At 51.2% G+C, this 26,445-nt stretch overlaps 1 protein-coding gene across 12 annotated transcripts in view; it reads right to left on the bottom strand.

Annotated features, from left to right (window-relative positions):
* CUX1 (cut like homeobox 1) overlaps positions 1 to 26,445 on the bottom strand; it is a 383,965-nt gene that overhangs the window by 163,846 nt on the left and 193,674 nt on the right. For all 12 annotated transcript variants that reach the window (XM_089895747.1, XM_022587992.3, XM_022587997.3 and 9 more), the window contains one exon: positions 8,345 to 8,423. In XM_089895747.1, coding sequence (XP_089751873.1) covers positions 8,345 to 8,423 — 79 coding nt within the window. The remainder of the gene's footprint in view (positions 1 to 8,344; positions 8,424 to 26,445) is intronic.

The following is a 26,445-nucleotide window of genomic DNA, read 5'->3' as shown; positions in this document are numbered from 1 at the left end:
GCCAGAGTGTGGACGGCACCGTGAGCGCCATCCCCGCAATGACATCAGCGCGTGGCAGACGCTCCCCTCCGCCAGGGCACTCTAGGCTAATGTAAGCATACGATTACATAATTGACCCAGCTGTCTCATTAAGAAAATCAACTGGAATTCAGGGCATAATTAGTCCTACAGCAATTAGCATGCTGATGAGCAACTGACGAGAAGCTGTCTAGATAGCGCGTGTGCCAGGACCACCACAGTCACAGCAGAGGGAGGAAGACGCCACCCCCACACCCCACACCCCCCGCCGGGCCACACCGAAAGCCAAGTCACCGAGTCACCTCCAGTGAGTTCTCCAGATGGGTCGGGGGACCGGGACAGGAGGCCGGGGGAGAGCGCTGAAGGTGGGGCAGCAGGCGACTCAGACGCCCATCTTGTCAGGTTGGCCTTCCTTTAACACGTGTGGAGCTGCTTCCTCAGCCTGTGAACGATCAGCTCCTTGGGCCCCAGGTTTTTTTCAAGCTGATCAAGGAGGGTGGAGAGGTTGCCGGCTCATCTGGGTTGCAGTTACCCCAGCACTGGTCAGAGTGTGACTGTCCCTTGTCCCCTTCTCCCCCGAGGCTGCTCTGGACCAGCTCTGGTCCCGCAGCCCAGCAGTGGGGACGGGGGTGGGGGGCACCTGCAGCCCACAGCTTCATCCCATGGCCACGGCCCTGGTCCCTCTCTTGTCCGTTTTGGTGCTGGTGGTTGATTCTCACGTGTGAATGAAGATGTCTCAGGAAGGTCAACTGAAAACGTGCAAAGGGGGGCTCCAAGGTAAGAGTTCTCTCTGGAGGGGCCTGGTCACCGGCAGCTGCCAACACCGGGCGACTAGAAGACACGGACTGGAGCAGCCTCACAGGAGCAGGCTGGGGCGGCCACATGGCACAGCCTTCAAAAACGCCACCAGGATGCACGTCCGTGAAAAGCTTGGTATGAGAAGCAAGGGATATTTCTAACTAATCACAAGATTTTGTCCCTTTTTGCCAGGAGTGCTTACTACACAGCCTTGATCGGGGGACAGACGGGGAAGAAAGAAAAGGAATGGAGAGAACAGTGTTTTCTGGTTTTAACTGAGAGCGTGTCCTCACTTAAAACAGCTTGACAGGCACAAAGGACCGGCTCACTATTTCAGTCTTAGGCAGAAACGTTAAAAAGCAGCTCTCGGGACTTCCCTGGTGGTCCAGTGGTTAAGACTCCGTGCTTCCAGTGCAGGGGGCGCAGGTTCGATCCCTGGTCGGGGAACTGACACCCCACATGCCACGCGGTGCGGCCAAAAGAAAGAGCAGCTCTCAGAACTGATGATGTCCCTCTTCACTTCTGGATCCTCAGATGCAGGGCTGATGGCGATATTCTCCAGCAGAGAAGGTTTTCCTAAATCCCGACTGAAACTTCCGACCGCCCCTCAGCAGCACCCGGGAGCGGGGGCATCTTGGCGTGGGTGCTGAAAACGGAGCAGCCTACAAAACGGGCTCCCTTCTGCTGGTTCTCTTTCAAGGCTTCTGAAAACTAACACCTTCTACTTCTGATCGCAGGCCAGTTATCCGAGGGAAATGAAGTGAGCGGAGCCAGTCAGGGAACGCTGAGCACCAGCGGAGTTTCACGAGTCCATGAATATTTTGTATCACTGGTCATGTGCTCCCTTAGATTTAAATCTTAAAATCAATCCTTCTGGGCACTGCCTTTGTGTTTGAAGGGTTTGTGTCTGTAGGACCTAAACTACACCTTAGCGAGGAGTGAAAGATGACTCTCTGTTGGGGGTGGGGGTGCCCAGAGAGAGGCCAGGAGGTGATGAGAACAAGCAGGGCCTCTTCCAACGGACTTGGCAGCCAGAGAACAGAAGTTCTGCAGCACCAACGCCCAGCTCACCAACCTTGTCTCCTTTCTAGGAACTTCCCCCAAAAATACCTTTGCCAAGATGCTTCTGGGACTGAAGAGGCACAGTTGTGTTTTATACCAATTATTAAGTATGGACAAATACTCCACCGACTACTGCTTACGGTCCTATCTGGAATCCATCACTAAAGGCTATTCAGAAACTGAGATTGCAAGTTGAATATTTTACAAATTTCTGCTTCCCCGCACCCCCCGATTGTAGAGATAAAGACATGCTCATTGTAAAAAATCGGAAAAGTATCAAGAAGCAAGAGCAGGTCACCCACGCGAGGTGAATTCCTCGCAGATTACACATACCTTGGTAATTCTGCTCAGAACACAGTGAAATTCCAGTTATGCAAGGGCCTTTAAGAGGAGGTCATTCCAGAATTTTCCCAGCTATCCGAGAGGGTCACGCTTTAAGACCCGAGACACCTATTTCTCCTTCCATTACAGTAAGGGAAGAAGGCTGCCTATTCCACCTGTTTAATTATGGGATATTCTCTCAAAGGTGCTGTACAGTCTCCCACCCACCCCCAAGCAGGAGCCACATGAGGGAGGGCAGGGGCCACGCCTCGGCCGCATTTGCATCTTGGGTGCACAGTGCCGGGCCTGGCACCGGAAGTGCTGGCCGAGGGAATGTGTGAGTATGATTTCTGAACAGCACACCTTGAACTGTCTCTTGCACAGCCGGGGGTCACTGTGGCTAACAGCCACTGACCTCTGCTCTCACCCACAGATACAGATTCCAATGCAGAAGGACGCTGGTCTCCCGGTTAGGGAGTCCGTCGCAGAGGGCTCCCCGTCCCAGGGGGCCTCGCCCAGGTGTCCTCAACCAAGTCACGCTGTTAGCAGATGCCTATGATGCTTTTCCTCATGTGAGTAGCCATTAGCAAATTAGTTCATATAAATCTCTATCAGAGGTTATTAAAATAAAAAAAATGTAAATATTTGCAAGTGTAAGGTATCGCTATGTTGATCATATAAATTACGATATAAAATCTGTGATAAGAATCACAGATGAAGCCATCTGGGTTAATGATGTAAAACTTTATGAATCGAACTGTAGAACTACTTTCCTACTGCCATGATGTCGACAATAAAGGCAAAGAACACTTTCAACTAGAACAACGAGGGATGATAATCGAATTAGGGACCGGAGGCTAATTTGGCAAACTTTTTATTGGCCTTCCTTTTAATTTTGTAAACCAGATGGAACCATGTAAACAATACTGCTACCAAAGATGGAGGAAGTACTGTTGCGTTAACTGGGTCCTGGGTTAGAGTCATCCAAGTCGCCTTCCTCAAGCGTCTGTTCCTCTCCAACTTCACCCCCACCAGCTGAAACCAGGCGACCTCATCTCTCCCACCCCACATCACCTTGGACCCCTTTCCGATCTGTTTCCAAACTGCAGTCAGGATGACTTTTTAAAAAAAAATTAATTAACTTATCATTTATTTTTGGTTGCACTGGGTCTTTGTTGCTGCGCGCGGGGCCTTCTCTAGTTGCGGCGAGTGGGGGGTGCCGTTCGTTGAGGTGTGCGGGCTTATTGCAGTGGCTTCGCTTGTTGCAGAGCACGGGCTCTAGGTGCGTGGGCTTCAGTAGTTGTGGCACACGGGCTCAGTAGTTGTGGCTCACAGGCTCTAGAGCGCAGGCTCAGTAGTTGTGGCGCACGGGCTCAGTAGTTGTGGCGCACAGGCTTAGTTGCTTCGCAGCATGTGGAATCTTCCTGGACCAGGGCTCGAACCCGTGTCCCCTGCACTGGCAGGCGGATTCTTAACCACTGCGTCACCAGGGAAGTCCCTGGCTGGTATTTTAAAGAGCAGAAAGTATAGGGCTGTTTTTTGCCAAATTGTGCTGCGCGGCCTGTGGGAATCTTAGTTCCCCGACCAGGGATGGAACCCGTGCCCCCTGCATTGGAAGCACAAAGTCTTAACCACTGGACCGCCAGGGAAGTCCGTGTGTGAAGACTTTTGGATGCCCACATTCCCACCAGACTCTCGAGCCCACGAGAACAGGAAGCTCTCAGTGGATCTGCTCCCGGCTCCATCCCCAGCACTCAGCAGGTTTCCTGAGACACAGCGGGGGCGGGGGGGGGGGGGACAGTGTGTCCAGTGCTGGCCGGTAGGCCCGCAGAGCCGAGGGTCACAGCAGCGGGGAAGGAGCGGCAGGATATTTCTGATAAAAAGCATCTTAAAATACCCTCAGAACTGACGAGGGAATGAGGAGCATCTGCTGACAAGTGAGAAAGAGGTAAACGTGGGGTCTTAACTATGGCAACTGTTCAGAGGATGCATCAGGACAACTAGGTCTTTCAATGTCTACTCAGTGTCTTTAATCTGAAGGGGCTTTTGGAAGGAGAAATAACACTACTTGGGATTTTTAGACGTGGAAGATGAGAAGAGGAAGGAGCCGGGTGACCCCACTGCTTCTTTTGCCTTGAACAATGGAGTCGTACCACCGGGGGAAGGAAAGGGCTGGGGTGGAGGGGGGCCCCCTGCTCCATGCTCAGGGCTGGGTGTGTAAAGCCCGGGATGCCAGCCGGACAGCTACTCAACCCAACACAGATTCTGGACGTCAGTACTGACCACCAAAACCCAAGGCCTCTGAAGCGCACATGCTGGTCTGATGAACCCCGAATGCTAAGCGTCATATAAATGTCCCTGCAGGCAGGCAAATCTTTACAGAGTGACAGCAAGGCGAAGGGAGAGTTCAGAGAGCTAGTAAACTGCTCCACCTCCAGGAAAGATACACTTGGTTCTCTCGTAACTTAGGTGGTTAGGTGCGCCAGAGGGCTCTTCCCCAACGGCAAGCTGTCAATCTCAGGATAGGGTTCAATGCGAACAATTAACGGTACGATACCGATAAATCTCAGGAAGATCATGAAGAAATAATTGGATCCATTAGTTTAGTCATCCATTCGACAAATATTTTTCGAGTTTCTGCTATGTGACAGGCGCCGGGGTAGAGACCAGGCACATAACCAGGGACAAGACCACGCTGCACCAGTGTCCGCCCAGCCAGGAAGGAAAAGGGCTGAGGAGCAAGTACGGTGAGTCCCCTACCTACGAGCCTTCGAGTTGTGAACGTTCAAAGATGCGAACGTGCCCCTGTGTGCCAGCTGTTGCACTGTACTTGTGTACTTTTCAAGGTACTGTAAGATTAAAAATGGTTTCTTTTATTTTTTGTGTTTGTTTTTTATGTATTATTTGTGGGAAAAGTATTATAAACCGATTACAGTACAGTACTATATAGCCGATCGTGTTAGTTGGGTACCCAGGCCAACTTCGCTGGACTTATGAACAAACTGGACTTATGAATGTGCTCTCAGAACAGAACTCGTTCGTATGTAGGGGACTTACTGTAGTTATAACAGAGGTAAACAGACACAGGGTGTGGGGAGCGGGGTGTGTGTGTGTGTGTGTGTGTGTGTGTGTGTGTGTGCGCGAAGGGCACACCTAGGCCAGACCTGGGAGGTCAAGAAGCAGCGTCTCAACAAGTCAATCTGGAGGAGCTGGAAGAGATCAGCTCAGAATGGGCTGGGCCTGCCCACGGCGAGGAGAAGGACCCATTCCCGCCGGCGGGAAGCCTGGCATCGCCACACTGTGGACACGGGAGAGGTGGCCTGAACCGCAGAGTGGAGGGCGGAGGTTGGGATGGAGAGAAGTGGATGGAATCGAGGACCTTCTGGGGGTAGGACGGCCAGGGCTTGTTGACCCAGTGCTCTGGCGTGAGCAGCTGGGTGGCAGGTGGTGTCGCTCGCCAAGAGAAGGAGACTGTTTCGTCTGGACACACTGGGCTGTTTCAGGTGCCCCTCAGTCAGCCCAGCGGGGATGTCCAGGAGGATATACAGGCTGACACTCAGGGGCGAGAACCGAACTGAAACAAAGCTCCAAGAGCCACCAGCGTGACCCCTGGTGCATTCCGCTGCCAAGGACCCTGGGTGGCTCTGGGTCAACAGCCTCATGTCACACGTCAACAGCTGTGCTGTGCCAGGCCCTACCCCAGGTGCTATAGGCACAGAGCAATCAAGCAAAACTGTCCTCAGACAGCTTTCATTCTGGTAGGACCAGCAGATAAGGAACAAGAAAACACACAGGTAAATAAAATGTCCAAAACTGTGGCAGGGGTGGTGGTGATGTGCTAGGGCTGACCGGTCACCTCCTCCCGGGCTCCTGGAGCTGGGCCACATGGCCAAAATACCCTTCCCATTATTTCCAAGAGCTTCCTCTATTTTCCTGAGATAGCATAAGCTGCTATTTCTTGAAACCAGAACTTGACACACCCCACCTACATTTCTGGATTCAGCTGGATTGAAGCCTGGAGCACACAGACAGTTAAGGCCCCCCGAGTCTCCCCAGCTGTGTGGCTGACCGTCAGTAAATGCACTGCTATTGACCAAGCCCTTCCTGTAAGCCTCAGCCACACGATTACTTCATCTGAGCGATAAGCGGACTCCAAAACACAGGTTGAGGGCTCCAAGCTCCATTCCTGCTTTTCAAGTAGCTGTTAGATGTGTCAGACCACAGTGTTTGTAAGAGAAATACCTGGGAGGCGGGTAAAAGTGATCTACGTGGTGTGCAAATGTACTCTGATTAACTCATCATTACAGACAACGTCAAACATTATTCGCCCCCACCACCTGAAATTAAAACTGCCAGCCAAAAATGATAATTACAAAGAATATCACCAATATAAGGAAAATGCTGATGGGATAACATTAAGTGAAAAAAGCAGACTATAACGATATAGTCATGTTATGATCAGAGTTCCATAAAAATTATGTATGTATATGAATAAGGACTGCTCAGGCAAAGACGAGTGTTGATGAGAAAAGTGGTCTCGTTTTTGTCTGTAAGAAGTCAAGATGGAAAATAACTGCAGAAGAAGAAACCCAACGAGTCGTTCAAGTGGCTTCCCAGTGGAGAAACCTCACTAAGGGAAAACCCAGAGACAAATCAGACTTTTAAAAAGAGTGTAGGTTATTTAGAAAACAGTAGCTGCAGGCTCTCTGGGTCTCGGGCAAAGGCAAAATAAACCAGGCGCCTTTCAACTAAGTCACCAACACAAAACTAGCACTTGCACAAGAAAATGCAAGTGGGTCCACCAAACTGCCAATGCCTGAGAAAGAGAGCCCTGAATGGTCCATTTATTGTGAAGGAGCCTCCACATGAGCCTCAGCCAGAGTATTCAGGAAACCCCTAGGTGGCTACAAAGTCCTGCAGAAAATCAAAGGGCTAGAATTTGGAACTAAGAGCAGGGTAAGCTCATAAGACAGCAAAAGGTTAGAACAAAGACAAACCCTCTCCATCACTAGGCTGTTCCCCTACCTTATTCCGTTTTACAGACGAGAAAACTGAGGTTCAGAGAGGGAAAAGGGATGTGACCAAGACCTCACAACAAGGCCCTGGCGGGAGAATCTGGATCTCCCTACCCCCTTGTCCGAAGTGTCTAAGGTACTTTCTGCTGTCCGTAGCTTCGTGTGGCCTCTGTTAACCCCGGCTCCCAGAGGGGACAGCAAAGCCCTCAGTGGACCTGAATTAGAATACAATACAGAAACAAAGGAGACTTGTTTCTGCTTTGCTTTGTTAAAGCAGTTCTAGTAATATCAGTGACGCACAGAGGATTCCTAATGAGGGCGAATGCGCAGCTCTAATGGGTGGGGAGGGGAGGGTGGTGGTAACTGGGTTTCCTTGGTCAGCACAGGATGACATTCAGGTGGCTAATTTTCAGATCTGAGTCTTTTCAGGACTGAGTTGGGACCCATGTGATCGTGTCCATCACCTCCCCCGGATTAGGTGAGTGGACCACCGAGAACAGAGGATCGATGGGACCAGTGGGTGCTCTAAATTCCGCCTCACTTTTCTAGAATAAGGAATGGGGAGCCATTATCTCTCTGAATGCGTAGCAAGCATTATTAAAATTTTAACTCTTTAGTTCCTTCAAAAGAAAAAACAACCCACGTATGCCGCAGTTAGATGGGCTACCGCTTGCCCTTGGATATTAAGTGAAAGACTTGGCCAGAGGCCACTGATTCCCTGGATGACCTGGGAGGGGAGCCAGGCATTCCAGGTGCCCTATCAGGGCCGTTCCTGAACGTGGGATTGGGAAGCCCAGAATCGTGACTATCCAGGCCGTCTGCATAGCGCACACACGGGTTCTCCTTCTTCTCTGTGAAACGTGCAGCATTTTAAACCAAAGCTAAAGGTAGCCCCGCAGGTCTGAGTTTCTGCAGTTCCAAAGGCATCCACTGGAGGCAACTCTATTACTTCAGCAAATACGCATCTGATTTCCATACTCATCCCAAGTCTGGGTTTTGGAGAATTCATATTCCCAGAACTCCCCAGTTTCCTGGGGAAGTTGCCTTAGGGAGGCTGAGAAGAATCAGCCAGAAGCCCACTGACTCACCAGACACAATGCCCACAGGTGGGCTACAAGCGCTGGGCTTACCTGGAACATCAATCAATCTCTTGTAGACATTCAAGAAGGCTGCCTCAGCTTCTTTGCTTCTTTTACTCAGTGCATCAATCTGAAAAGGAATGGGAGAAACAAAAGAAAAACAAAGAGCTCAAAATTTGTCAAGAGGTAATTTCAAAATCATCACACATCAAATGGAAGTCTGATTGCTTCAAGTAAATGCCGGACGGCTGGGCCTTCAACCTCTTAAACGCCTGCAAACATGCGAGAGGGAGGCAACCCACGTGGGCCCGCCCGTGAGGGGGAGCGAGGCAGGAGCGGTCCCATGGCTTGACAGAGTGGAGACTCTCCACGGAGAATGTGGTCTCTTTCCTTCTTCCACCAGTGTAGACTACGAGCTGACCACATGCCAGACGCTGTGCCGGAGGCGGGACACAGAGGGACAGCCCTCAGCCCCAGGGGCTCGGCGTCTAGTAGGGGAACAGGTTATGTGAATGACTGGTGGAATCCCAGCTGGGAAAGTGCTCGGTAAGCAGAGCCGTGGGGACACCGAGAAGGGGACGTCAAGCAAGAAAGCAGGTGACATTTGAGCAGAGTCCTCAAGAGCAGCTCACCTGGTGAAGAGGTGACACGAAAGGGGAGGAACACATTCAAACACCAAAGTTCTGAAACTGGGGGTCCTTAGGTCCTCTTTAAGAATTTTATGAAAGCCGGGGCTTCCCTCGTGGCGCAGTGGTTAAGAATCCGCCTGCCAGTGCAGGGGACACGGGTTCGAGCCCTGGTTCGGGAAGATCCCACATGCCGTGGAGGAACTAAGCCGCAACTACTGAGCCCACGTGGCACAACTACTGAAGCCCGCGTGCCTAGAGCCCGTGCTCCACAACAAGAGAAGCCACCACAAGGAGAAGCCCTCGCACCACAGCAAACAGTGGCCCCCACAAACCGCAACTAGAGAAAGCCCGCATGCAGCAATGGAGACCCAAAGCAGCCAAAAATTAAAGTAAAATAAATTAAAAAAAAAAAAGAATTTTATGAAAGCTGAGGACCCTCTCCTAGAAACACACACACACAGGGTTACACACTCTACTTTAGGACACTCATGTGTCCACATGTGTTCTGTTCATAGAATCCAGATTAAGAACTGTGGATCGGGCTGTAACCCCAGGGAATGTGGGGCTGCTCGGGGGAGGGGGGGTGGACATGGATACATGGGTGTGAGACTGGACAGGTGAGGGGGTCGGTGCAGGTGGGGGAGGATGACCTTCACCGTCTGGGCCTGAGTCAGAGTGGAAGGAGGACAGGAGGGGCCAGGAAGGAGGTGACCGTTCCTAGGTTGTTGCCGCTGCCCTGGTGAGAATGTGCAGGGCAGTGGCGCTGGGGACTGAGGGAAGGAGGCCAGGCAGAGAGATTAGGTCCAGCTGAGCTGATGTGAGACATGGAGGGTCCAGGTGAGTTAAGGACAGTGCCCAGGTTTCTACCTTCGGCAACGGCGAGTTCCTGTGACGGTGGCCAGGATCAGTGTGTCTCATAAACAAACCCAGCTGAGCTGGTTTCCCTCCAGTGAAAAGTCTCTCCGTCAAAGAAAGGTGACGCGTCCCAAGCAAGCTGGACACACATCCAAAGAGGCTTCTGTGGTTGGATGGACTCAGTATGTATTTTGCTCCCATAACATGCGTGCTGAGACAACGGATCACTTTTTACCCCTGAAGCATGCAAGATGCTACATGCACGGAGTTCACACTGGCTCAGGAAAAGGACACTAAATTACACATTCCTCTGTCCCCTCACAGAATTATACTCTGTCTCCAACGTTACTAAAGAGGCAAAAGGAAGTGGCGTAATTACAGGGCCTCTCACCTGAGCCAACCAACAATTTGTTAAGGGCTGAGAGAGGTCACCTGATTAAGGATGGGAAGACCCTGTGGAGGGGGACACAAAGGCTGTGGGAAGGGGAGCAGGGCAGGTCTCAGGAAACCCAATACAGAGCAAAAAAGGGCAACGCATGCATTTCCAACTTCTACCAAGTTGTGCTGGAAAATTCCTACTTGAAGTCAGTCGCCGAGAACTCTGCCACGTTCCCCCCACCCCCCGATAAAATAAGCTTATGATTTAGGCATGTTTTCTGAATAATCCACAAGGACTACTTAAAAACGGTAAGATGGCTCTCTATTTTTTAAATGTTTTTTTCTTTTCCCCTCTGATTCTTAGCAGTTCATGCTCATTGTACAATTAGAAATATATCAAAAAATAAAGAGAAAATTAATACCATAATCCTGCCATTCACCAGTGGAAGTCATGCTTCTGTCTGTAGTTCCCTTTAATTCTGAATGAAATGTAGGCGTGTAGGCAAACTATAGAGACAGTAGATTAGTGGTTGTCTAGAGTTGGGGACCGGGAGGATGACGGCTAAGGGGTGTGGGTTTCTTTCTGGGGTGATGAAAAGCTCTACAATTGATCGGGACTGTAGTAAAAGTCAATGAACTGCTGAGTTCAAATGGGTGAATTACATGGTATGTGAGTTACATCTCAATAAAGCTGTCACAAATGTCTGCGTGTATATTTGAAATCAAACCATATGGAAAATTTTGTACTGTGCTTTCATGAACATATAAAGTCTTTCCAAATGTCTATTACAAAATTTGGAAAATGTCTTAATAGCATTATTTCAGCTGTACCTAACCACCACCTACATAGATGTTGCGAGTAAAACTGGATATTTGGAGTTGCCTTTCCAGACGTCCGGAGCTTTCCCTGCGCTCCGGGCCTTTCTGCCACCTCCTAAGAGAGGTGCCACGGGCAGCAGTCTGCCCAGGAAGCAGGACAGAGGCCCTGGTGGCTCTCTGCGCCTCTCAACACCCAGAGGGTTCTCTGCTCGGCTCCGGATCTGCCTAGGGAGGGCCCCCCGCTTCCTAGGGGTTCTGAGCCCACAAAGGCGGCTGCCTCTAGAGTGGGCAGAGGAGGGGATCTGGAAGGATCCTGAACACTGTCTTCTCTCTCCCTTATGGGTTGTCGAGGGGGGACGTGGGATCGGCAATCTACACAACACACTTGAGACCATTACAGATTGCACTGTGCCCCTGCCCTGAAAGTCCTAACCCTCAGTACCTGTGAATGTGGCTTTATTTGGAAATGGGGTCTTGGCAGATGACCAAGTTAAGATGAGGTCCTTAAGGGGAGCCCTAATCCAACAGGACCTGTCCTTCTAAAAAGGGGAAATTTGGACAGAGAGACAGTCACACACACAGGAGAACCCCATGTGAACGTGAAGGCGGGGATTGGGGTGATGCACCTACAAACCAAGGAACGCCAGAGATGGCCAGCAAACCTTCAGAAGCCAGGGGAGGGGCCTGGAGGGGCCTCTAAGCCCCTCACACTCCTCAGAAGGAACCAGCCCTGCCGGCGCCTTGACCCTGGCCTTCTGGTCTCCAGACTGTGAGAAGTAAACACCTGCCGTTTGAGCTGCTCAGTGTGCGGTACCTGGTTACGGCAGCTCTAGCAAATTAGCACGGGAACCATGAATCTGCATCGTCTTCCCGTCCCCTTTCCACAGACGCAAGAACGTTCAACCCAGTCCTGAGAGAACAAGGCCAGGTTGCTGAGTTTATTAACTCATTAGGCAACTGGACTGAGGTTTCTTAAGAGAGCTGACGAGAACTCCACGCGTGGGTGAGTTGCTCCTTGGTGAAGTCTCCCGAGCCTCCTTCTAAGGTTTCCAAACCCGGAAGAATTTGTTGATTCTGGTGATTCTGAGGCTCTCTGCTCGCTCGCTCTTTGACTACCCCCACGGCCTCTGCCCTTGCCCAAGAACAGGCCTCGGGCTCTGAGTTTTGGTCTGTCCTCTCCCCTTCCCAGCCCCCCCTTTGCTGGGGTGGACCTTCCCTAGAAGGCCTAGCCATGCTTCCAGAGCCAGTGCAGGTCTCACTGGCCCCAGGATGCGTGTGCCGGGTTCCCCTGGGGCCAGGCTGGCCGGCCTTGCACGGTCCGGGGCTGGGCAGGTGAAGCACTGAGTGCCTGGCGCAGGGAAGTAGAGCCCTGTCTGTCCTCCTTATCCTTCAGTGAGGGAGGAGAGAGACGGGGTCATCTTCATCCTCACGCCCTCTGCGCCCGCCTTGGAGCCAGGACTCGGCACGGCACCCCCTCACACGAGGGGAGAGGTTTGTGAATGAGAAGAGGTTTGGGGTGAGGTCTCAGGCACAGATGGTTGAAAGTCGGATCCTAGGTTAGAACATTCTGGCTGCTTAATGTGCAAAGATAACCCGAGGGAGAGATCCTTTCTACCATCCCCAGACCCGCAAGGCCACTGTGAAGGGCGGCAAAGGACAGAGGGGCTGCCGGTGGCGGAGCCGGGACAGATCTGGAGAAGCTCTGACGGCGCTCAGGCCCTGGGTAAAACCTGTTCTGCTCCGGGGATCGACCTCACCTCCTGCCACGCCTCACACTTCAGCCACGCCCGGCTACTCCCTGTTCCCTGAATACACGAGAGCGATTTCCCCGCAGCCTGGAAGGCGCCTCCTTGGAATGTTCCTCTGATCCTCCAGGCTCAGTTGATCCATCTCTGGGCTGCCGGCCACTCCCGTCACCGTATGGGATTGCCCGGAAGGTCCAGGACTGCAGACAAGGCTCCGTTGGGAGATCTTAGATTCCTTGAGAGCCCACCCTAGGCTTTCCTCCCGACGACCAGTACGTAGTAGGTGTTTAATGCATCTTTGTTGTGTGAATGAAAATTTACCTAAATTGGTCAACTGTTTTACCTGCAGAAGTGATCGAATGGTTAAGGGATGTAGTTTTAAGTCTTTATGAAAATGCTCAACACGTAGAGTTCTTTGATTTTCGGCGTGTGTTTCACGTGCTCCTATGATGACGGCGGCTTGGCTGAAGCCAGCGCACGGGAGGCCTCCTTCCCCGCCGCGCATGCCTGGCGAGCCCTGGCCAGCCTCCTGCAGGGAGCTCCGTGTCCCCACTCTAGAGAGAGGCCCAGTGCTTCTGTCGTGAGTTTCCTGGATCCAACAGTTACCCTTTCAACAGCATCACTTTTATAATGCGGAGTTTGGTTCTTCTGTAATCAGGATGAAAATTCAAGAGAAAGGTCTACAGAAAGGTTATCTTATTCCAAATCTCAATCAATATTTGCTTCCAACAGGATGAAAAGTCAGAGACCAGGGTTAGAGGCCAAGTTCATGGAAATCGACTGCAAGACCCCCGAGATTTAGAAGGGGTGAGGGAGCACCCGACCACCTGGGAGCCAGCAGAACTGTGCTGTGGGGCTTGGGGCGTTGTGTGCAGTGCAAGTCACCGCCCTCCTCACTGTCCACCCTCCCTGTGGGGGCATCGCACGTCTCTGCCCACTGCCACGTGACCTATGGGGGGCTTCCCGGCCCACGGGTGGCAGACTTGACCACGTGGAATGTAAGTGGTGGTGCCACACACTTTGAGCGTAGATTTAAGAGTGTGTGTGTGGTTCAGCTCCGGTGCGCTCTCTTTCTCTGCCGTGAGAATAGCGTGACCTTAGAGAAGCCGCTTCTTCCCCTGGGATCTCTGAGTAAAGACAACACATGGTTCCAGAGCCATCCCGCCAACCCACAGCCCACATGTAGCATGAATGAGAAATCGTCTCTTGTTGCCATTAGCCGCTGAGATCTAGGGTTGCTTGTTACTGCAGAGCGATCCAGCAAAGCGGCCTATGCCAAGTCCTAACAGGTGATCACGTCTCTAAGATGACAGCACAAAGTAAAAATAAGGAATAAACGACCAATATCGTGAGGGCCAAAGGATTTCTCTTTGTCTGCTGTGAAGCTTGACTGTTTATCTTTGCCAGGGGCAGGGCAGGGGTGAAGATGGTATGTGATCAAGGGAGAAAGGGCACAGGATTTAAAATCAGGACAATGGATTTAAGACGTGGCTCTATCATGCAGTTTGGAATAAATACTGGGCCAGCTACATACCCTATGCCTCTATGAATTTCATTTTCTATGTGTCTAGGAAAAGGTACTGATGAGAATACCTGCCTTGTAGGAACCCTAAGAGAATCGAATGAGACAGAAGATGTGACAACAGTGCAGAGCTAGTCACAAGCTGGTTTGCAGTGTTGGTGATAATTACTGACCCATGCCGTATATAGGAGGAGAAACAGCATACAAATATCAACTAAATTAAGCATCAACATTTCAGGGGGTTAAAGGAGAATTCACAAAGCATTAGTTTTGGTATGAAAGAAATCACCACTTTTAAAAGAATTAGCCTGTTAAGACCGCCTCTTACACAGCATTTCCAGAGGGTTGCTGCAACGTTTCAGGGGCTTACCTATGCCTTAAAGGACATTCCCTGCAGAAACTCCCCCACCCACCTATGACTCAGAACATGAATGGGTTTGAGGCTCTGGGGTTTGTTACTTGAATTTTCAGTAGGAGTCTCCAGTTCTCTGCAGAGGAAGGAAATGTGGGGAGATCAAATACAAGCCTGAATTTTTTTTTTCTTCTTTGCGGTACGCAGGCCTCTCACTGTTGTGGCCTCTCCCGCTGCGGAGCACAGGCTCCGGACGCGCAGGCTCAGCGGCCATGGCTCACGGGCCCAGCCGCTCCGCGGCATGTGGGATCTTCCCGGACCGGGGCACGAACCTGAGTCCCCTGCATCGGCAGGCGGACTCTCAACCACTGCGCCACCAGGGAAGCCCTACAAGCCTGAATTTTAACTGGAAGATGTTTTGTTTAGAACTGAGAAAAGGATCAAATAGTGTAATACTGACAGATGTGTAGATCTTCCTCTTCCAGCCTCGAACACTGATCAGTCAAGAAGTCCTGCTCACCTGGCCTCAGAAATCAATTTCAGAATTAAAGTCTCTTTCCCTCCTTTGATGGAGGGAAAGCCTTAACTGAAGTCCCCACTCCGTGACTTCCAGTTTGGACACTGCAGACCAGTACTCAGAGGATCTCCCCGATGGCGGCCTCTCCTTGCCATGGAGCGTGAGGCGTCCTCCGCGGTGGCCTTGGGTCATCGTCCCAGAGCTCAGAAGGAACACGCAGCCACCCTGCCCTAACGGCTTCTCCTGGCTCCCCGACTACAATCCACACCCCTTGGGCTGAGCTTCCAGAACCCTTCCCAACACGGCCCTTGTTTACGTTGCCAACTTCACCTCCCACCAAATCCCACCACTGCCCATGCTTCTCCACACCAGGCCTCGCCCGCCCGCCAATGCCCTGCTCCTTAACCCTCCAGTCTTCATACACCAGGTCCTCCACCTGGAACGGTCTTCACCCCAGGCACGGGGGACCCAGTTCTCCCTTCATGGGTTGGCCTACGTGACACCTCCTCTGGGGGGTCCTCCCGACTTCCCCAGACACTGCTGGTCGCCTGGCCCTTGTGCCACCCGAGCTTGTTGTGAATCCCTCTCTGCCCACTTCCCGCACCGAGCGACGATGCCTCCCATCTGGAAGCTTCCTTTCCACCACCCTGTGGTCTGTCCCAGGCCAGGCCAGCGTCACCTTCGTCTCTTGACTCCCGGCACCCAGGTCCTGACTAACACAGGAGACCGCCTGGGGGCGTGTCTGTGAATGAACGAGGGTAGATTCCAGGCTGCCCAGGCCAGGGGATTCCTCGAAACTCACTGGTGACTCCTGCAGCATCGATGACTGTGGAAGCTCAGGGTGGAGAAGGTAGTTTCCTACCATCGAGAGCTTCAAGAAGGCTGTTACTATCCACCGCACTTTAGTCCAAGAAGAGGGGAGTCATGAGAGTCCAGCTCTGATCTGGTTTAGGGGAGCCAACTGCCCTTGTCAGAACTAGAGGACCCTAGGCAGGCGGCGTCAGTGGAGGGGAGGGCAGGTAGGGGCTTTGCGGGTGGAGAGGAACCAGCCAGGGGATGTCGTCTCTAAAACGGAGAAAATTAGACCTCCTCATGGGCTTTTTGTAAGTGTTAAAGAAACGTGTGCAGAGTGCCTGCAAGTGGGCCCAGCTCTTGGGAGGGACGGAGCCCTGCGGCAGCGGCGGCGGCGGCGGCTGTAAACGCAGAGGCTCTGCTTGCGGGCCGGTGACTCTAGCATCTCCCCGGGGGTGGCCTGAGTCTGGGGGTCACGCCTGTTGCTCACCCAGCTCGTGGTGAAAGGGACGCTGTTCACCGGGTACCCTGAGCGGAGCGCTGTGGACGCCGGGCACAGCCCAGCTGGGCCACACACCCACCCCCCACCGCCCCGGCCACACACAGAGAGCCCTGTCATACCAGCTGTGCAGCACAGACGGACAACGGCGTGGACTTGGTGCAAGGGCCCAGGGATCACCAAAAAGATACCAAACAGAATGACGGGTCTTGAAGTCTGCCCAGTGCAGCATATTTTGAAATGGAAATGGCTCATTCTTTCAGGGCGGCGTCTGGCCTTGCCATGCAGGTGGCAGGCAGGGCAGAGGCACCTGGGCCAGGACCTGGATACGGCGCCCGAAGGGCAGGGCCGAGCCCCGGCTCCAGCGCTAACAGAGGTACGCTACCTCAACCCAAGTCAACCTCTTGGTGCCTCCGTTTGTCTGCAAGATGGGGAGAACCCTTGTGCTGTGCAATGGTGATGGGGCCGCTGTGCTGGCAGCGCCACTTCTCAGATGCAGAAACCGACCAAGTCACTCAGAACCAGGTCCCCAAGCAACCCCTCCTCCCCACATGATGACACCCCAGCACAGCGCTGAGGCTGGGGGCTGCACAGCCGGGGGAAAGAATGCGTGCTTTGAAGGAACGCAGACTTGGGTTTGAATCCAGCCCTGGTACTGGTTACTGGAGGATCTGGAGGCGGGTTACTTAAACTATTTATGCCTCTGTCTCTTCATCTGTTTAGTGAATTGCTGAGTTGTGAAATAAAATGTGAGTGTCTGGTATGGTCGGGAGCTTGCAGCAGGTGAGTAAACATCTTTGCCTTCCTGAATAAATCCAAATCAGCACTCTTCCCACTACACCACAGCCCGTCCCCCCCTCAAACTGAGCAGGAAGCCAAAATGCTTAAGGTTTTGGAGGACAGAGACACTTAAACAACATTTAAGATGCCACGGTAGCAATGGCACACTCAGGAACAATCCGTAAGCCTACACCCTGGGAACTTACAAGCTAATGATTTAGAAATAAACACAGACCATTAACGGAATTTTCAAATCGATGTGCAATGCTGGACGATGGGCCGGTGAGGAGCAGCGAGAGCTGCAGGGAAAAGAGAGGACAGTTTTGTCTCTACGTCTGGCTGCAGAATTCCTTCCAGAGCAAGACATGATGTGAAGAGCCACGTGGAATTCCAGAAGGCATGAGGCTGACCAAGGTCCTGTCCAAAGCAGAAGCGGACGCAGCCACAGCTTCCGAGTTCTAATTTTAACTGAACCCGGCCACGTAAGAGAGGAACATATTTTCTGAAAGGGGATCGCAGTAGCCGAGAGCCCAGTAATTCTCCTCTAAGTGCACATCTGCTTAATGCTTGGCAAGTACCGGTCCTGCTACTGCCGTGAGTGCTCTATGGGGAGACGAGAGAGGACGCCAGAGGGGAGGGGACCCTCTTCCGGCCCTCTGGCCACCTCTGGAGTGATGTGTAGAGAAGAGAGATTGGAAACGGGAGTGGGAGCCCGGCTGCCACCACCAGCTTTGGTTCGCAAGGTCATGTTCCCTCATGACTTCCAACCCGCACACAGAGTGCAGGGAGGAAGAATCACGCTGGAGATACTCCCCATCGCAGAGAACTGAACAGGACTTGTTGCAAATCCCTACACTGCTCAGCGCAGGGGGCACAAAGCCCAGAGGACAGTTTTTGTTGTAAAGCCAGTGCAGTGTAGACCTGGATAATGACACAAAATCACGTCTTATATAAACTGACGACATATTCCTTAACTATGCCCCCAACCCCAAAGCTCCTAAGAGAATAAGCCTGGAGAATTCCAGAAGAGAGTGCCACGAAGAGTGAGTGGGGACGTGGGACCACAGAGAAGACCTGTGGCAGAGGCGACAGCAAGGGAGTAGTAAAGACAATAAAACAGCTGCGAGCATGTCATTCTTCCTTCACAGTTTACCACGTCCTTTCACGTACGTCTGACATCCTGGCTGTCGACATATACCTGAAGGGCTGTTGTGGGGAAGAAGGATTAGCCGGCTTCTCTCCCCCTGGAGCACAAACCAGAATCAACAGGTAGAAGTTACAGGAAGGCAGATCACAGCTTAACACAGCAGGAAAACCTCTGCAAACAGCACAGCGCTTCAGAGGAGGACTGTGGCCCACTAGTCTGTGCATCCCTTCACTCTGTCGACACAATCGTTCAAGGAGTGGCTAAACCGTGCCAGGAGGTGTGCTAGCCTAGCCCCTGGGGCCACAGCCTCCACTTCTGCCCCCAGAGGACACTGCCCCCCCCACCCCCCATAGGCAAATCGCAGCAGGGCTGTGGAGAGGCTTCCCGGAGGACGAATGCCTACCCGAGATTTTAAAAACACTATTTTGTGAACAGATGATATGTATATAGTAAAAAAAAAAAAAAAAAGTTTAGGTATAAAAACATATATAGTGTTCAGCAAGGCTGCACAAGACAAGATCAATATACGAAAACCAACTGTCTTTCTACATACACTAGCCAAAGACAAGCTGGAAGTGAAATTAAGAAACGTTCGTGGATTGGAAGGCTTAATATCGTTAAGATGGCAAAAGTCCCAAATCGGTCCACAGGTACAGTGCAATGCCTATCAAAATCCCAGCTGGCTTCACTGAAGAATAAGACAAGCCATTCCTAAGGTTCATATGGAAAAGCCAAAACAATCTTGAAAAAGAGAAACAAAGTTGGAAGACTTACACCAATCTCAAAACTTACTACAAAGCTACATTAACCAAGACTGTGTGGCACTGGCCTAAGGACAGACGTACAGAACAATGGAATAGAGTAGAGAGTCAAGAAGTAAACCCTGACGTTATGGCCAACTGATTTTTGACAAGGGTGAAAGAACAGTGGGGAAAGAAGAGTCTTTGAACAGATGGTAGTGGGACATGTGGTTATCTATGTGCAAAAGAACAAAGTTGGACCCCAATCTCACACTGTAGACAAAAATGAACTCAAGATGAATCAAAGACCAAAATGTAAAAGCTAAAACTACAAAACTCTAAAAGGGAAACACAGGTGTAAATCTTCATGACCTTAGCTATGACACCAAAATCACAAACGACAAGTGAAAAATGGATAAATTGGGTTTTACCAAATTTAAAACTATTGTGCTTCAAAGGACACTATCAAGAAAATGAAAAGACAACCCACAGAATGGGAGAAACTTTTTGCAAATCATACACCCGGTAAGGGATTAGTAACCAAATACAAAAAGACTTCTTACAACTCAACAATAAAAAGACAAGCTGAATTTAAAAATGGGCAAAGGTTCTGAATACATATTTCTCCAAAGATACACAAATGTCCTATAAGCACATGAAAAGATAGTCAATATCACTAGTCATTAGGGACACGTAAATTAAAACCACCGTGAGATACCACTGCACACCCGCTAGGATGGCTATAATAAAAAAGACAGTTAATAAGCATTAGAGAGGATGTAGAGAAACTGGAACCCTCACACACTGCTGATGGAAATGTAAAATGACCCACACTGGAAAACAGTCTGGCAGTTCCTCAAAACGTTAAACCTATTCCATTCCTAGGTACATACCCCCCCAAAATGAAAATGTGTATCTATGAAAAAACTTGTATATGAATGTTCTTAGCAGCATTATTCAAAAGAGCCAAAGGACAGAAAAAGCCCAACTGGCCATCAACTGATAATGGATAAATAAAATGTGTTACAGCCACACAATGGAATATTATTCAGCCATAAAGAGGAATAAAAGTACTGATACATGCTACAGCATGGATGAATCTTGAAAACATGCTAAGTGAAAGAATCCAGTCACAAAAGACCACATGTTGAATGATCTCATTTACGTGAAATGTCGAGAATGGTAATCAGTGGTTGCCAGGGGCTGGGGGTGGAGTGAATGGGGAGTGACAGCTAATGGGTATGGGCTTTCTTTTTGAGGTGATGAAAATGTTCTGGAATTGGACTGTGGTGACGGCTGCACAACTGTGTGAATATAATAAAACCCATTTAACTGCAAAAAAGAAAAGAGAGACAAAAACAAAAGTATAAATATACAGTGAAAAGTAGGTCTCCTTCACATCCACGTCCACCTGTCACTCAGCTGCCTGGTCGGGAGGCAAAGACTCACTTGAGTATCTTTCCAGAAATATTTTATGCGTTTACAAGCATCTTTATACACACATTGTCTCCCTTAAAACACACACACACGCACACAGTAGGATATTATAGATACTGTTCTGCATCTCGTGTTTTTGCACACTTTAGGTCGGCTTCCTTCGTGGTGGGAGGGGCAGGGCTTTGGGGCAAGGGGAGCCTGTGCAAACACAGAGTGGCCTGTTTGAAGTGCAGGATCTGCTGTGCCTGGTGCCTAGCTGGGGGCTGGGGTGGAGTGGGAGGGCCTGGGGGCTAAGCAGGGGGTGGGGGTGGGGGCGGGAAACTTTATCCAGAAAGGTACCGGAGTCCCAGAGGCTGTCAACCGGGAAGTGACGAGCTTGCTCTGGACCGGAAGGCCACGCCCCAGGAGGCAAGGAGAACTTGGCAGGTGGCAGCACAGCCCAGGAAAGAGGGTAAACCTCACCAGGGACGGGGCAGGCGTGCGGTGAGAGGCCCCGGGAGCTGGGACTGATTCCCGGGGGAATTTAAGAGGGCGAAGGAACTGGAAGATTCTGTGATCAATAACTAGAACTTCCACTTTTCCAGCCCTGCTTTATGCCATGATCTTTAAACACATACACATACACACACCGTCTCTGCTCTGCAGGGTGGATTTTCCGTTCTAAGGATGAGACACGGAGAAGCTAAAATGACTCATTCAAGGTCACCCTGGTAAAAGGTGATGTCAGGACTCACATCCAGATCTGTCTAATTTCAAAATCTGGGACGTGTCTGTTTGGTTTTCTCTGCTACTCCAAGCTGTCTCCCTGGAGAGGAGGTGCCAGAAGGGCGGGTGGTCACACAGGAGAGAAGCCAGGGGGAGCAGGAAGGAGCAGTGCGTGTGTCCAGTACCCCGAGTAGACTGCCACACCCCTAGAGGTGTCAGCCCACAGTGCAGCCCCGGATGGGGACGCCAGGAGCTGCTCCCAGCTGGGCCTCTGAGCCCTGCGTGTCCCGCGGGGCACGACTGCTCCCAGGGCAGTGATGCTCGTCTGCTGCTTCTCAAGAGAACGCTCACTCAGAGGTCTGCCCTGGGACAATGCCTGGCCCTGCGTCCCACACTTGCCCTCCCAAGTCCCCAGACAGCCCCGGTCTCAGGCCTGAGGATGAATGGGGCTTGAGGGCCCCAGGGTAGTAGGGGGCAGGGTGGGATCTGAACCAGTAGCTGCAGGGGCTCCCTGAGGATCACAGGCACGAGGGAGCCACAGAGCCCAGGACGGGACCAGGAGGCGGCAAGAGGCGAGGAGAGCCAAGAGCCTGGAGCTGGGGGCGCAGACCTCCCCCCAGGAACCCACTCCACTCCTCGCACTCCTGCCCTCCCACCCACTCACTCACTCTGGGTGGCGATAATGTCCCCTGAACAGGGTGGGGTGGGGGCAAGGCTTCGTGAGATCATGGAGATGGTGATTTGTAGAAGCAAAATGCTACGCAAATAATTACTGGCAAAGAGAGCGGGGGCACAGTCTGAAGATTTGGGAGAAGTGGAACGTGGAATGACCCACGTTCAAGCAACAGAACTTCCCTGGGCTATTATCGGTGTCCCCGTGCTCCCCCACCCCAAGTCACGCACATAGGTTCACAGTCCTTCTTTCGACCATCTGGTCCTTGGTGTCATTTAAGGAATTACTGCGTTAAATTGATGGAGCATTAGTAAAACCTAATTAACAACCAGACTGAGTTTTTCCAAGGGGAGGGAGATCTGCAGAAAATAAAATACCCTAATAATTTAAATTCCACGGTATTCAAAAAAATATTATATGACCAAATGTTACAAGCTGGATAATTTTAGTCCAGGAGAAAAGCTATTAGAGTCAGTCTGCTCTCACGGACAAACACTACTTCGCATCCTCACTCGAATCTGTTGCCCCCAATGCTTCACATTTATTACGCGAGGAAACAGGCACTGAGCGAGATCAGCTGACTTGGTGAAGGTCAAGGTCACTGGCAAGTCAGGCCTCAAGCCTAGGCCTTCTAACTCTAGGTCCAGTGCTTTTAACCTTCACATCACAACTGCCTCCTGGTATCACATGATTTCCTGAATGGGGCTGGGAATGTAAACACACAGAATTGAGCCATTTTTTAATGAACAGAGATTGCTTTTGATTTATACACCAGGGGTGTTAACTCTCCATCTATCCATCCATTCAACCAGCCATTCATCCATCCTCATCCATCCACCAGTCCACCTCCCTGCCCATCCATCTACTTGTCCAGTCATCCATCCATCCATCCATCCATCCAACCATCCATCCATCTATGCATCCAACCAGCCATTCACCCCGATCCGTCCACCTACCCCTACCCAACCATCTACATGCCCATCCATTCATCCATCCATCCATCTACCCACACACCCATCTACATGCCTGCCCATCTCTCCATCCAGCCATTCATCCATCCATCCCCATCCATCCATTGTTTCCGGAGGGGCTACTATGTGCCAAGCACTGTGCCATGTGGGGATACAGATCCTGCTCAACTGTTAAGCTCCATGAAAGCCGCATCTGAGTTAATTACCTAAAACCACATACTAGGGTCTAGTTCGGGTCTAGTCTGGCACACAGTAGATGTTCAGTAAACACTCACTGAATGAAAGAATGAATGAGTAGACCCTGTCCTCCAGAAGCTCATGGTCTGGGAGAATGACATAATTCAGCATGAACAGTGTCACAGCTTGGCCACAAACAGAGCAGTGGAGTGGTCCAGGAGCGTGTGGTGGCCCTTGCCGAAGTGACCCCCACCCAGCTGGCTACAAGATCACTTTGGTGGCTCCATCAGTGTGGGTTCTCTGATACAGACCCTCTTTCCCGAGCTGTCAGGGAATGTAAGTACAATTGGGCAAGTCCTGGGGCTCCTCTGGGCACTGGCACCAGTTCTTCTGTCACGTGGGACCTCGAATTAATTACCTGTGACCCTCTGATCTCTAGAGCCTCAGGTTCTGAGTCAGCTTTGCCAGCGTATCTTCTTACTAATTTATTCTAGAGCTCTTTGAGCTCCCTTTTCTGCATTTCAACTCAGTTCATTTCAACAAACATTTCCCAGGCAACTACTGGGCGCCAGGCCCTGGGAGAGCAGCCCGGAGCCCTCCGTGGCCTTGTTCCGGAGCAGGGTCTGCTGTTGGACCCTCAGGGAGCACCGCGTCCAAGGGCACTTGACGCGGGTCCTCCGGCAGAGAAGCCAAGGAAGGCCGGGGAGGGCCTGCCGCGCGCGGCTGTGCGCTGTAAACATCCACGAACTCTGCCGACGGTTACCGAGAGGATGTTAAAAATAATTATCTGCTGAAAATATTAGATTTGCTCTGGATTGTTCATTACATACAATGGCTTAATAGGACTTTTATTGAAGAGCTGCAGAGCTCTGGGCCGAAATCAATTTGCCGTACCCTCGGAATCTTCATGTATGCTGTTGGCTTCCCCGGCGCGGAGCAATTTGTAATAGCTTTGGCGGGCTGTTGTTTTCAAAGCTCCGGCTCCATCACAAGCATTTATTTCTGACCACAAAATTACATTTATTCAACAGAAAGCAGCTCCAGGTCTTTAAGAGGTTAACTTCTGGAGTGCTTGGCTGCGGTCCAGCCACGGCCCAGGCGCGGCGGGCGCGGTGGCGCAGGCGGAGGCGGCGGCGGAGGCAGCACCGGGCGGGCGGCCGTGATGAATGGGCTGCCGAGCGCACCCCCCCCCCCCCCACGTGCGCTCGGCTCGCTCACCGGCTTCCATAGATCACGGGCTTAGCCTCAACGTATCTGACTGAAATTGAATTTGGCTTCTCTCTCAACCGTTCATTTCCTATGTTATGCAAGGTTATATCCTTTTCTGCATGAGCAGAACCAAACCAGCTGCAGCTTTGCAGGAGAAAATGTGTTTTCAATTAGGAAGCTGGCCTGAATATTGAACCACAGTCCTACTGCTCCCCTAATTGAGCCATCATGGAGAGGGCCTACAGGAAGACGCTGCAGCCACCAGGCCGCTGGGTTTCGGAGAAAGAGAATTAAAACACACGGTCGTCGTCACTGCCACGACCGCCACCACTGCCACCACATTCACCCTGACTACCAGGCGCGGAAAAAGGCCCAAGAGTCTGAAGATGGTCGTGTTGGCTGAGAAGGAAGTTCCCCTGGAAATGGGTCAGGACGGCAGCCTCCCCTGACCTCCAGCCAGAGCCTGCCGTGTCCTCAGGGTGCCTGGCCCGCCCTGTGCTCACCTGTCAAATGAACTTATTTACAAAACAGAAACAGACTCACAGACTTAGAGAACAAACTTACAGTTACCAGGGGGGAGGGACAGATTGGGAGTTTGGGATTGACATGTACACATTGCTATATTTAAAATAGATAACCAACAAGGACCTACTGTAGAGCACAGAGAACTCTGCTCAATATTCTGTAGTAGCTTAAATGGGAAAAGAATTTGAAAAAGAATAGATACATGTATATGTATAACTGAATCACTTTGCTGTACATCTGAAACTAAGACAACATTGTTTTGTTTTGTGAATAAATTTTATCTATTTTATTTTTGGCTGCGTTGGGTCTTCGTTGGTACGCGCAGGTTTTCTCTAGCTGTGGTGAGCAGGGGCTACTCTTCGTTGTGGTGCATGGGCTTCTCATTGTGGTGGCTTCTCTTGTCACGGAGCACGGGCTCTAGGTGTGCTGGCTTCAGTAGTTGTGGCGCACGGGCTTAGCTGCTCCGTGGCATGTGGGATCTTCCCAGACCAGGGCTCGAACCCATGTCCCCTGCATTGGCAGGTGGATTCCTAACCACTGCACCACCAGGGAAGTCCTAAGACAACACTGCTAATCAACTGTACTCCAATATAAAATAAAAATTTAAAAAAAAAGGGGAGGGACACTGGGCTCAAAGTGGCAGATGCCTTTGAGGCCCCAGGGAGGGGAGGCCACCTTATTTTTCTTGTGGGTCACTAGGAACCTGGTGCAAAGCCTCAAACACAGGACTCGGTGAGTCTTTGCTAACGAGGAGAAGGTAAGAGGGAGGAAACTTCAGCTGAGAATACCTCCCTCAACCAGCTCGGTCAGGCAAAGAGGGAGATACACAGTCGGGGAGAAGATGCAGGCCCTTGAAAGGAAACAGTTAGCAGCAGGCTGAGATGGTCTGCAAAAGGAACGAAGGAGGCAGACTTGTAGCTCGGTCTTAAAGGATGGAAATTATTTTTATAGGTGAGGAAGAGCAAAAGGTTATAATAACGGAGGCCGTGACTTTAGGAAAAGGGCAGAGGCAGGAAACCACAAGGCATGTTCGGTGACGGTAAATAGACCAGCCTGGCCGGAGCAGCAGCCAAGGACATGACGCCTGGAAATACATTTTAAAGCGAAATCACGGAGCTCCTGACACACGGATCAAGGGTGCTTGAGCGGGCGCTCAGAACCAGAACTTGACCTAGAGGAACTGCCCTTGGGGGGAGCCTAGCCCGTGGGTCCTACAATCAGCCACGAGTGAGAATCAGTGGGGACTTTGTAAAAGGATAGATTCTTAGGTCCCCTCCCCAGTCTGCTGAATCAGAACCTTGGAGGGAGGAGCCCAGGGAGCTGTATTTCTGGAAACGTGTGGGTGATTCTCAGGCAGCCGGTTGGGCTATCCGGGGACCAGCTTTGGGACCCACCTGTCTGGCCCAATTTTCTCGACTACCAGCCTGCCCACAACGCTTAACGCGGTACTTGCAGAGTGCAGGTATGATGGGGACGTAAGTACGCGTGTGTGTGCACGTGTAACACACACAGTCCCTATCATCTAGATTTCAGAAGCGTAAGGCTTAGTATAGCGCTAGTTAAACTGTGTTCCAGTAACTAGAAAATAAAGACAATGTCTCCAGGCTCAAAAATCACAAGACAGATACAAACGAAGCCCCACCAGAGATGAGGAGGGAAGGGTTTGTTTCTGGTGAGGGT

Source organism: Delphinapterus leucas, chromosome 15 (genome assembly GCF_059928025.1).
Source record: "Delphinapterus leucas isolate spDelLeu-1000000601 "Yukka" chromosome 15, BTC_Dleu_Yukka2, whole genome shotgun sequence".
In the NCBI taxonomy this organism is placed as follows: Eukaryota; Metazoa; Chordata; class Mammalia; order Artiodactyla; family Monodontidae; genus Delphinapterus; species Delphinapterus leucas.
Note: the sequence above shows the minus strand (reverse complement) of the source record. Positions and strands in the feature narration are given on the sequence as shown.